This window comes from Corvus kubaryi, unplaced genomic scaffold, assembly GCF_017639235.1.
Source record: "Corvus kubaryi isolate FWS band 111438036 unplaced genomic scaffold, C.kubaryi_AGA036_p1.0 37398, whole genome shotgun sequence".
Taxonomy (NCBI): Eukaryota; Metazoa; Chordata; class Aves; order Passeriformes; family Corvidae; genus Corvus; species Corvus kubaryi.
In genome coordinates this window covers 26689198-26702140 of record NW_024581137.1, presented here as the reverse complement: position 1 = coordinate 26702140, position 12943 = coordinate 26689198, and the positions used below count along the sequence as shown (strand labels likewise).

General features: G+C 43.4%; 1 protein-coding gene across 1 annotated transcript; it reads left to right on the top strand.

Annotated features, from left to right (window-relative positions):
• The first annotated feature begins 2789 nt into the window (after positions 1–2789).
• NPY (neuropeptide Y) lies at positions 2790–11957 on the top strand. The gene is made up of 4 exons (XM_042044049.1): positions 2790–2898; positions 3067–3254; positions 8438–8518; positions 11669–11957. Exons 2-4 carry the CDS (start codon positions 3067–3069, stop codon positions 11691–11693), a joined length of 294 nt encoding a protein of 97 aa, XP_041899983.1. The 5' UTR covers positions 2790–2898; the 3' UTR covers positions 11694–11957.
• Positions 11958–12943: the final 986 nt, after the last annotated feature.

The following is a 12943-nucleotide window of genomic DNA, read 5'->3' as shown; positions in this document are numbered from 1 at the left end:
TGCATTAGAGAGAGCTTTCCTCACTCATGCTGTGAAGCAAACTGACTGTTGTGTGATCTGCACCTTACTTTTTGTGGGTAGCTGCTGCTCCAGACCCAGAATTTTGTAGAGGGACTTAGCAAGTGTGATGCTTTAATCATTTCCTGTGAGGGAGCAGCTTACTGCTTGTACCTCATCCCTAGGAAAAGAGAAGGGATTGGTCCAGGGTTTCTGCAGATGTCAACAGCTGACTGCTGGGTGGTGCTCTGTGCCAAGACGTGGCAGTGTGACATAGTGCTGCACCAGGGAATACAGACACACATACCAGGGAGTGTGGTGATGGAGGAATGTGGTTTCCTCCTTATAGCCCAAGAAAGTGTGTGGATACCAGACTTCGTGTTTATCTTGCTCTTCTGCTAGTCTGTTGGCTTTTTCCTCTTTGGACAGCTTTGAAGATTGATAATGTGAAAAGAGTGGTGCTAGTGGGAGAGAAGCAACCTCAGTTATAAGTGGTGAAAGAGCTTAATGGTCAGAGTTCTGTGGACTGGTGGGAGATAGTTGTGCCAGAATCTTGCAGAAGTTGGTGAGAGCTGCCATTGTGGCACACCTTCCCAGATGCTTCAGTCTCCAGTGCTGTCACCACTTGTCCACTTCACCCCATAAAAGCTGATAAACTGGATCAATACAAGCTTTGGTTTAGCATCTTATTGGATTCAGCAGCTCAGAGCACAGTTGCTCTTCAGAGAATTTGCAGTATCACAGGCATCTGGCTGTCACATCAGCTGCATCTGTTGAGCTGACGTGAGGACAACGTGAACACTGAACGTGCGGGAGTGTGCTGGTGGGAGGACAGAGAGCGTGGGGATGCAGTGAGGCCACTTTGTAAGATGTGATGTCACCCTGTGCACAGATCTGCAGAAATTAGGAGCTAGAATTGCTGGCTGTGGCATGGAAGATTATTCACACACATTAAAATTCTTTGCTCAGTGTGTGATGTAAGGCAGCCTGTAGTCTTGCTGTAAAGTTTGTGGCCAGTGCACTGTGGAGTCATGAAGATTCCAAAATACCTCTTCACATTAAACTTTCTGAAATCTTTGCTTTCGTGGATTGAAATAGAGATAGTCTCATGAGCTTAGTTGCACAGCACAAGAGCCATTTATTTGCTAGGGTTTTGTGGTTTTGGGGTTTTTTTGTGTGTGTGGTTTTTTTTTGTTTGTTTGTTTTGTTTTTTAAATAATGCTGAGATTCTGTTTCTGGAGTGATGAAAACAATTCCTGGCTTTGCTTTTGCAAACTGAACATCGTTTTTCAGAATCTGTTGGATTATTATTAAGACAATAACTGCATACGGTAATAACTACAAAATTTAATAACAGCAGTATATAAATGGTATAGTTTTAGAATATGTCTTGAAGCTTTTTGTCAGTATGTCTAATGTTCTTACTTGGGTGTTTGCTATTTTGCCTTCAAATTAAAGTAAAAGTAAGATATGATGAGAGTAATGATTTGTCATTCCAACTGGAATTAGTCATTGGCCATCAAGACTAATCAAATTATCTGTTTCTAAAGAATTAACCTTATTTTACTAATACGTAACAATAGTTTCCAAGTCTACCAAATGCTTTGACAAATTCTGAAGCTTTGTTTGAATTGGATTCATTTTACCCAGCTTCAGGCACGCTGGTTGCCAGGTGTCTAGCCTAGCCCAGTCACCCAGGCTGTTCCTGTCACCAGAGGAGAAGGGTGTGTTACCAGAAGATGCCCACTCTGCTTATCTCAGACCTCTTTTGTATGAGGGCTCAGATCACTGTCAGGGTGCCCATCTCTCCCCACCGACTCAGATCTGGACAAGTTTCAGGAAACATGTATCTGACACCTTAGCTGAATCAGTCCCTGTAGTCCCATGTTGCTGGGACAAGCTCTGTGTCCCAGATTCAGCAGTGCTTCCCCTGGGTCTGGACAGCTACTGGAAAGGCTGTTGTGATCCCATGGCATTGGTGAGCTGTTTTCTGTGACATGTGGCTCAGGCACAGAAATGAAATAGAATAAAGGCACTTTTGAACAAATACTCAGAAGGTAGCCCTGAACAGGGGGACAGAGCAGGCACGGAGGGAGGTAGATTTGCAGGTGTGCTGCCAGTCCCCTGGAAGTTAAGCCTCAAGATTTGTTGTGGATGCCTTGGAAGTGCTCAAGACCAGGTTGGATGGGTCTCTGAGAAATTTGGTTTAGTGGAAGGGGTCCCTGTCCATGGCCTGGGGATTTGTAACTATCTGGTCTTTAAGGTCTCTTCCAACACAAACCATTCTGTAGGTCTCTAATTACCCATTTATTGGGTACGATGTCTGAGCCTGTGGCACTGATTTGGTACTTTTGGTTGTCCCAAACCGTCCTGCTTTCTTGGCTTTATGTCCGGCAGCACCACTGCTACAAAGCTCAAGCTTGGGGCCCCTCCAGTCCTATAGGAGGGGGGCCAACTCGTTCTCCAGAGCTCCCTTTCCCCGGGGAACTCGGGGACCGGGCAGCATGGCGGCTCCACAGGTACAGTCGGGCTCTCACGGCCGGTCCGGGACACTTGAAGAAGGCTGCAAGTCCCGGGAGTAGAGCCCGGGGGCAGCCCGTGGGTGGGGTTCCCCGGGGCGGCGGGGGCGGTGCGGGGGCTGCGGCGGGGCTCGGCAGCGCCCGCCCCCTCGGTGCCGCCCGGCCCCGCCCGGCCGCGGCCGCCGTGCCCCTCCCGGGGCAGGGGCAGGCAGAACGGGGCGGGAGGGACCGGAGCCGGCGAGGCGTGATCGCCCGAGGCCCCTCCTGCCTGCCGGGGAAGCCTTAAAACACCCCGGCGGGGCGCGGAGCCCGCACTCGGGAGCCCCGACGCACGGGCAGACGCGCCTCGCCTGCCGAGAGCCGCTCCGCTGCAGCCGCCGCCGTGAGTGCCGCGACGGGGCGGGCACGGGAGTGGGGATAGGGATGGGAATGGGAAGGGGGACGCGGGGCTGTCCGGGCCGGTCAGGGGCTGCGCTGGGGCGGCCGCGCTGCTCCCGCCGTCGGGGCAGGTGCTGACGGCAGCTCTCATCCATCCCGCCCCGCCGTGCAGATGCAGGGCACCGTGAGGCTGTGGGTGTCGGTGCTGACTTTCGCTCTGTCGCTGCTGGTCTGCCTGGGGACGCTGGCAGAGGCGTACCCCTCCAAACCGGACAGCCCCGGCGAGGACGCTCCCGCAGAGGACATGGCCAGATACTACTCGGCGCTGAGGCACTACATCAACCTCATCACCAGGCAGAGGTAGGCAGAGCGGGACGGCAGACATCCCCCTTTCCCACTCCCCGGGCTGATTTTTTCCTTGGCGAGGCTCAGGGGAGGGAGGTGGGGTGCCCCCTCTCACTGGGTGTCTCTCCCTGCTTTTGCCAAGGACACGGATGAAGACGTGGTGCACAGATTCCTTTTAGAGAGCAACGCCCGTGGAACCCTGAGTTGCCGATGGGTTCAAAGCTGAATTTCCGCCAAGTTGTCAAAAGGGGCAGGGGTCAGTGCTGCCTCTGCTCTCTCAGCCTCTTCTAGCTCTGGCACAGACAGGCTGGTAGGCAGGAGCACGAACCACAGGGCAGCGTGTACAGGGAGAGCCCCCCAAATGGGAAAGGTAACTAACCTGGGAGCTGGAGAGAGCTAGACAGGGCAGTAGGAGCAGTTTCCCACTTCTGTTGCTGCCACCGAGTCCAATGAAGATTTTAGTGAGAAAAAGTGCCCACTGTGGGGATGTAGTAATTCAGATGTTTTGTGGTTTGTAGGCTACTTCATGCAGCTGTGAGTGCCAGAAAACCCACCAGTCTTAACAAAAACCTCTTTCAAGATCAAGAACTTAAGCCCAGTCTGAAAGAGAAAAGAGTGTGAACCCATGCCTACCTGGCTCTAAGCTGGCTTTCTGGGTTGACCGTGCTTGTTAAAGTAGACATAAAGGCTCAGCCTGAAAAAAAAAAGGACAAGTTATTATAAAAAAATAATCTTCTTTGATAAAAAATCATCTGTCCAGTTAGCCTATGGGATTGATAGAAGTTTCCCTTGAGGTCCCACAATAGTGTGTGACCCAGAAGAGCTTTGACATATTTATCTATTTGTTTAATATCAAAACCAGATGAGAGGTCTAAAATTAGGTTTTCATCTGTCCCTCTAGAATTCTGAATAATTAAATTAGAAGGCTGGCTATCATGTAACTGAGAGCTTTCCCAGCAAGCCCATAACACTGTCTGTCAGTGCACTAATAGCATAAGACGGATGAAGGGGCTGATAGAAATCCAGCTCTTCAGTCCTGAACTTTTAAAGCAATATTCACAACTGGTTCCTGTGTGAGGCATGCTTCTGTGTGGCAGTCTGCGCTCAAATAACCTTTTGTCTAGATTACTGCTAAAAAAATCCAATCCTCAAATTCTGCCTCTACTGCCCTTTCCCTCTTGCATGTGGTGGGATCTCCAGGCTGGTGTCTCATCCCTTCTTTTCTTTCTTTCATCTCCCATTTCAAAGGTGGCTCCTGTCCAAATCTAGGTCATATTTAAAAAAAAAAATCCCAAATCCAAACCAAACGAAATGACCCCCCCCCCCCCCACCCCTTTCTCTATTCAGCCTCCACTTCTGGTGTGTGCCCTGTGTGTTTTAATGTTGACCGTGTAGCTTTTATCCCAATTTCATGAGTTGTAAGTACACAACTTAGAGACTGAAACCAGTTTCGTTCTTTTGTGTGGATTTGGGATCTGAAATGAACTGAAATAGTTATTGTTTCTGATGGATGAAATTTAAATTTTGTTCTTTAGTTTTTACTCATATTTCCTAACCACCCGTATATTTAAAGGAATAGAGTTGACCTGGAAGGACAAGAAAATTAGCAGACAAAAGCACTACAATGAAAACTTTGTGATACACATTTAAAAGTTGACTGCACAGGTTAACTAAAAAACCAAAAAGGTGTGCTGTTTCCATTAACAGTCCAGAAATAAAGCAATTGCCACCTCCATTTCGAAAGCTTAACTGAACTCCTGGAGGTTTCCTGTTTTACCAGTGACGCAGTCACTTGCAAAATGAATTGCTTTTGAAGCACTTTGGACAGGTCTAAGGATGATTGATTGGTCTATTTCAGCAGATGTGCTCAAAGTTGTCTCTCTTCTTACAGATTTTTATCTCTGCTTTTTGTGCATGGTACTGCTTGGGAGCCCTGTGACACGGGGATGGGGTCCAGGAGCTCACCCTGCTCCTCCTGAGGGTCAGTGAGAAGCTGTGCTCAGCATCTCACCAGACCTGGTGCATGTAGCTGGTGAGGTGAAGCAGTAAGAACACATTGGCAAAGGAGGAGATGAGGAGATCGACGCTTTTTTCTCTTCAGATTCATCTGTCCTGCCACCTTTGATGTTTTTGTGATTATGAATACCCCCCCTCCTGCCCCCATAGCTCATCTTTCTGCCTTCTGCTTCTGGCCTGACTCAAGCATTTGAGTGCCATTCCCCTCTAAACTACTGTGACCCACAGGGTCGTCACCTGAGCTCAGTGAACCTTCTTCCTTCCAAATCATCCTTCTCTTCTTGTCTTTAAACCTCGTCCATCTGGCTGCTTTGCTCCCTCTCTCCTTTGAAATTCTTCTTCAGATCCATCTCAGCTTTAGAGACCAATGCCTGTCAGCTTTAATATGCCTTTGAGGTTACCTGAGGTAAACAGGTACTTGTATGGTTTAGGTCATGAGACCTGTTTCAGGCTTCTTGCTTCTGATGAGATCCCTTTTCCTTTTGTGCCAGGTCGTTGTAACTTAAAAGAGAGCCCAGCACAGATGCAGACTCCTACTCTACAGATGTCTGTGTGTCTTTGAATTAGTTCCAGCTTTGTCTCCAGAGCTGTCCTGTGGTCCTTTCCTCATACCCCTCTACCACACTGTTCAGGAGGCTTTTTTCAGACTCTTCCTCCTCCTGCTACTTGCTGCTACCTGTACTCCCTCTTGCTAACAAACTATATTCTTTCCTTATCACTTGCAGCTTGTTCATGAATCTGTGGCTCTTCTGTGCTGTAGCAAAGCAGTCAGGCCATTCCTGCTGGAAATGGCTTGAACTATAGGCAGGGCAGAGAGTATATGGAAGTGTGTATGACTTGGGCAGTGCTGCTGCTCCTGCTTCATGCCACACCCTTTAATGGGCAAGGGGGCAGATCTCCAGGGCTTTGGGTTTTGGACAGTTTTCTGAATCAGACCCACAGATGCTTCTGAGATGAGTCAGCTAGTGTTGCCAGCTTTGGACATTGATGGGCTTTGAGTGCTAACACCCAAGCGTCCATCGGAAGCTTTGAGATTTTGCTGAGCCTGACACACTACATCCTTATTCAGAATAAGAACGTTTACTCCTTAAATCTCTTTGACTTCAGCTGGAGCTGTGGGTTATCAGCATGCCCCAAAGTAGGCCTTGATGTCTCAAATGGAGTATAAAAACTGACCAGGTATTTTCACCTGTCTTGGAATCACGGTATTTCTAAGTCTTTTAAAACAGCCATGATTTTTGATAAATGCGTATCTCAGAGCAAGGAAAGGCACGAAGCAGCTGGAGCAAAGACGTCTCAAGGTATTTGCATCAGGAAAAAGAGACTGACTTTGTCAGTGGCCCCTATTTAGTAAGTTGGTAGCATGGATGTTTCCCAGGGGCAAAATGACAGGGTAGACAGGAGACTGACAAAGGAAGAATGGATGTCCTTTGGGCAGCCCAGTTGGTTGCAGTCAGTGAACACCTTGTGTGCAGCTTTGCAGTGAGGATGTGATGGGTCCCTCCAGCACAGGTAGTAGCACGGAGTAGCCAAGATGCTGAAGTGTCTCGTATGAGATATATCTCCCCAACACAGTTGTCTTCATTATTTGAGTGAATCTCTGCACTCCAGGTGGTTGCTACCTATTTCTTATTCAGGCAAAACTTCCTGAGAGATTAGTGGGAGTTTTGTCCAAGTGTGAGCTGCTAGAGCAAGCTTTGGTTTGTTAAATTAGTTTCTTTAATCACAGAAAATTAGCTTCCTCCTCAGTTGAAGTCCAGGTCACATCCATATTAATCAGAGCAGGGAACTAGAAAGAAATCCCTTGGTGGCGATGAAGTGCAAGGTATTTGATTCAGCATCGTGCCTGATTGCGCTATTGTAATAGCATTTTACTATGTCTGACTGGTTCTTTTCAAATACCTGCTTTCAGTCAGCTCAGATTAAGAAATTTAACTTTCTGAAACTGATGCTTTGTCTTTCTGGAGCACAGGTGATGCACTAAAATGATTAAAGAAAAAACCCCACAAAAAATACAAAGAATTGAATAAAAGGATTGAAAAGTGAGATATGTTTCCACTTTTAAGGAAGTTATGCAATCAACAGTTAACACTGTTAGCTTTTTAAGTGTAGTTTGGGTTGGGTTTCTTTTTCCAAATCTAAACCACTGGAATGACTGGGGTCACTGGAGAAACATTTTGATAGCAGTGCATAAAATCTAAGTCTTTAACTATACCTTTGATTTTTCTGGAATCAGAATTTCACTCAAGCAGCATTCACAAAAGCTGCTAATGTACTTTGTGATTCAGAATAAAATTGCATACACAAGTTAAACTGTGATCTTAATTCTTTCCAACCAAGGGAGCATTTGCTCATAGCTATCACTCTTAGGCTAATGAATCCTTATAGTGGTGAAATGCCTCTCAAGCAGGCTGCTCACTGCTGCTTCTGTTTTCCCAGGAAAAGAGGTGGAATTCCTTCCCAAGTAATGGAAATTGCAGTACTTTTAACTGTTGACTGATGTACAGTATTCAGGATTAAAAAAAAAAAGGCAAATAGAAAGCCAGCTGCTGTGTAAGTATAGGACAAAGGTAGCCCCTTATATCCCATCTAATTGAAGAAGAACTCTGAATGAGCAAGTTTTCATTCCCACAGCCACATAGTTTAAGATGATTACCTTGGGATAGCTCAGTCTTTGCAACCTAATGTGCTATGTGTTGGGCAGCCCCAAGTGTACTGGCTATCTTAAAAAAACTTGCAGAATTTCCTGATGAAGGATAAGTATCATCTAAACCAATGAGAAAGTTAATGGGATGGTGGAAGTTGGTTTGCAGGCAGGAATGACATGCTTGGAGGTCAGATCATGCACAGCTTCTTTCCTCTTCCTCCATGCTCACATCAGTAAGGTGCAAGGTCCTAGAGTATGCAGGAGCAGCCATCAAATTGAGAAATATTCAGAGTTTTTCAATATTATAATGTAAAATAATTATGGGAAAAATGTAGAAAAATATGGAAATGAAATAAGAATGAACATTCACTCACATGGCTAAGCCAAATTAAAATTCTTGCTGGAAAGTGGTATTTATGTCTGTTCTATTTTTTTTTTTTTTAATGAAAAAAAAGTCACTAATGGTTCTGTGCTCAGTCTTCATTTGTAAAAACTGACATATACAAAAATACAACTTTTAAAAATTTTTCCTCAGATATGGAAAGAGATCAAGCCCAGATACACTGATCTCAGACCTCTTGTTGAGGGAAAGCACAGAAAACATTCCTAGATCCAGGTATGTATGAAGAGCTCATTTGGATTTAACGGTTTCATTTGTTATCAATAAATATGTTTCACAGGGAGAAAACGTGCCACCAACAGCTGGCTAATCATGTCCTTAAAGCAAAACATCTTTAATTCCTTTTTTTTTTTTAAGAGATAGCACCATCTATGAATGCAAGAAGTGCCTTACCAGATATGATAGAGTCCAGACTCCTCTTTTCCTGATTTTGGGGGTGGGCCATACCTCTTATTCAGAGGAAGGGAAGCATTGCCATGACACTTGCCCCATTCTGGGCATTTTCACATAGAATTGTATGCCGATGTCTGGTGATGATTCCTGACATATTTGAGCACCAAAGACAGCATATTGCTACTCATTTGCTGCTCACACAGGTTTGAATTTTTCCTCTGATGATGTGTAAGTGGTAAATATGCACATACGTTAACTCATGCACAAATGCACAGAGGTGACTTGTCTTTAAAATACAGTATTTCACATTGGTTTTGTATCTAATATTTTACAAAGGGAAAAAAGGCCTTTTTATTTCCATTTGCACTTGGTTTGAAGTAACAGTGGTGTTTCAAACAACACTGGGGTTCCAAATGTACATAATGTATTTATCTAGTTAGGTAATGACACTTCAGCCATGATGTAAGATACTGTAGTAGTGACTACAATTTACACAGCTGAAAAGTGAGTGTGTTGAAAAGGTAAGATGCAGGGGGAGTTTTGGCTCATGAAGAAAAATTTTTACTCACAATCAAAACAAAAGTTTTACTCACAATCCAGCATGAATGAGCTCAGTTTAAGCCTTTACTGATGGTCTGAAGTTTGCTGGCAAAACTTCTACTGCGGAAATAAATGTTTTCTGCAGTTGTCTTCTCAGGAGTCTACAAGCAAGTGCTCTGCAAAGGCTCAACTAGACTGGTTGAGTACTTAAACATAATAGCCTGTAGCACTGAATTTAGGGCATGATCATGACACTGACAGGTGACCCAAAATTCCTACTACCATCCAGGGACATTGCCCATGAGACTCACGGTTCTGTGTGTAGGGAGAGCGTTGTCTGATGGTTTGATGACTAACCACAGCTGTGGGGATGCAATTTTCTCTGCAGATGCTTATCTAAAAAACTGCATGGAGTGCAGTGAAATGTATTAGACTATTTTGTGTTTGGTAATGACAAGGCAGAGCCCTCACATAATGGGAAATTTCCACTGCCTTGAATTTGAGGCAACACACAGGGTAGTTAGTGCTCATACTCTAATATATCTTGCTAATAGTCTAATACTCTCTGTAATTTTCACCCCTCCATCACAAAACTTTATGATTATTATTATTGTTTCAATAATGCTATTTATAACACACCAGGGAGCAAAACTTCATGAGGAAAATAACCAAGTAGTCTGCAGTTAAGATCAAGAATTGATGAGAAATAGATTTTTATTTCATACCCCCGTAACAGCACTTTAAACTGAGTATGGTATTTTTCACTCATTGCTGACAGTTATGTGAGTACTGGGAACAATAATGCCTAGTTTCCTATGGATATGTTTTCTAGGATAAAACCCTGTATGGATTCTCAACCCCACTCCAACTTTTTCCTCCATGTGAGGACACAATTAAATTTTCTTTCTATCCAGTCCTGTGTTCCATGGCACATTGGGACCTAATATCTCTAAAATCAGTGTACCTCTCCCTGACTTGGTTGAAGTTGTCCAAAGAATGTGAAAGCTGGGGGGCGAAGTTAGGAGAGCCACACAGGGTTGGACAGCTGGACGCACAGCATGGCTGCCTAAGCCTTCCTCCTGGAGGAAGCTAGGCTGAATGAATGAAAGGCAGACTGCTATTATTCCAAATTTAAATTGTTTTAGAAATAGTTACACACAAAGCTAGTTATGGAGCAGGTGTAATTTGCACCCAGTGAGTCAGTGACAGACAGAGATACCTCATGAGTTGTCAGGAACTGAACTTTGTAACTAAACACTGAGATAATAATAAATGACTTAATTGTATTCAGCTTGACCAGCCTGGTTTGACATTACAGTTTTGCTGACTGAAATACACCCCAAAGGATTTTGTAGTCTGAGTGTATGCCTGACAATATGAAGAAAGGTTAGAGAGATGCTTTGAGAAACTAATTACAAAATAGGAAGCTAAAGATTAAAAAAAGGAGGTGCCTTGGTCTGAGTACAAGTAAGTTCTTATGACAGAAGCATGTGATATGGCATGTTTCTCATTTTGTCTGTCTTGTGGAGTGATGAGAAAATGTTTCATACTTGGTAATAGGATGTATATCTCCTGATAATGCCTCTTTAAAAATTAGATATCTAGTATGAAGTACTTGTCTAGGTTGCCTCTGCAGTCAGTCAGAGAGATGGGTAATTCCAGAAAAAGCTTTCCTTCCTAAAATGGGCAGGGTCTCAGTTGCCCTCTAAGGTGTCAGTGTCTCTCCACTGACTGTGGAGGCAGACTAGATATTTAATCAAGACTTTATGTGCATCTCTTTAGATAGGAAAAATTATGGCAAATGCATTTCTCCTGTTCTTTTTCTATGTTCTCCTACTTGTTACCTTTCCTCCTGTGTAGACAAAACATCTGTTTGCAAACAGAGGATCTCTGGATAAAATCCTGCCCTCAGCACCCTTTTCAATAAATTTCAAATGCTTGATATTGAACAGTAGAATACCACAATAATATTTTAGGATAGTGGCTTTGAACATGGGTTTTGTTTGAAGGTGCTTACAGCATGATGCAATTTTGTTTGGCTCAGTGAGTTCTCTTTGGAAGTTGCTTACTCCTGAGTTAGAGTGAAAAATCTTTAAGAAATTTGTATTTCAACATACAGTTTTCTAGCTTAATTTCACTAAGTGCTATTTGATGATGTAAAGCAGGTTTGTAGTGAGTCTCAACCATGTAAAACGTATTACCAGGGTAGCAGGATGTAGGGGCAAGTTCTGGTACCAAAGTACAGATTTTTGGCAATTCATAATGCACCTGTTTTTGTTGGAGTCACATATACAATCTTAAACTGAAAATATGCATATATATTCCTCATTGCTGGTATTAATGAAAATTTTAGTCAGTTTTAACATCAAATTTTTTCAGAGGGGGCTTTGGTATGTGTTTAATGTGGGTTTTTTTATTCAAAATATGTTGCAGGTTTGAAGACCCTTCAGTGTGGTGATGGGATTTTCAGCACATCTTCAAAACTTTTCCTAGATTTCAGTTCATACTCCATGCCTCTGAAGCAAATCACAGCGTCATCCCCAGTGCATGCAGCCATTGTACTGAACTCTGTAGAGTTTCTCCTTCATCATATTTGTATATACCTTTATTTAAATAAATTATTTGTGCATTCCAAAATATAACATACTAAATGAAAACAAACAACCATGTCATTGGTATAACAAAGCATTGTTTTAAACTATTAAAACTGAATTATAACTTCCCTGTAGTGTGAAGTAGTGTGGACAGCAATGGTGTCACGGTTATTACAGTAATTACTGTGCAAAGTAAGATAAAGACCATTTATTGTGGCCTCAGACTTAGCTCAAAACTGCTTAAAATAATTTATTGCAGACTGCATAACCTCAGAAAATAGTGTTCTGAGAGGCAATTTTTCAGAATGGCCATGCTAAAAACTTATTTAGTGCATACATTGATAAATGTAATAAAATTAAAGGCATTTTCAAAATGCAAAGGAATAAGTCACTGCTTAATTCTGCTAACTCCTCGAAACTGGTTTAATGCTTGGCTGTAAGCCTGAACTAGTAATTTTAAATGACACAGATGTAACATCTTTGTTTTGGCAATATGCAAAATAGCAGAAAATAACATCTAAAGTAACTCGTAAAACAAGACAAGACTGCAATTATTTGTGCCAGAAAAGATACATCTAACATTGCCTAAAGCCTTGCAAAGGAGCGCACTGATAAATCCCAAACTTTGGGGTACTTGCCCTCCATGCCTCTCTCATTGGGAGTTATGAATGGTTGCTGTTTGTACCATAAGAAGGTCCACAGAACAAGGACAATTATCTCCAGGTTTACATTTTCTTATTTTTGGATTTTTAAGTTTACTCACTAGCCTAGTGGGGGTCTTAGACACTTGAAGTTTTTACTCCAAGTAGTATAATATAAGAATGGCAGCACATTCCCCTTGTTCTTAAGTGGTTCTAGTTCACAGATGTGTATCTTGCTGTATGCTCATGACCCAGACTGCGCATGACACAAATGCTGGTTCCTGATACATCTGATACACCACTTCTTTTCTTTAGACACTGTGACTAAACAATGCAGAATAAAGCACATAAAGATGTTCCAAACTGGAAAAAAATCAGCGTGAAGGTTTAATGAATTTAGATCTCCTTCCCACTTTTCAAATGCTTCCACATGGCTGTTGCCCCCAGGAGAGAGATGGGTCAGTGCAACCAAG

Coding starts and splice junctions, on each gene's coding strand:
- NPY (XM_042044049.1), top strand. CDS start 3,067: ATGCAGGGCACCGTGAGGCTGTGGGTGTCGGTGCTGACTTTCGCTCTG. Junction 3,255..8,437: donor AACCTCATCACCAGGCAGAG/GTAGGCAGAGCG, acceptor ATTTTTCCTCAG/ATATGGAAAGAGATCAAGCC. Junction 8,519..11,668: donor GAAAACATTCCTAGATCCAG/GTATGTATGAAG, acceptor AATATGTTGCAG/GTTTGAAGACCCTTCAGTGT.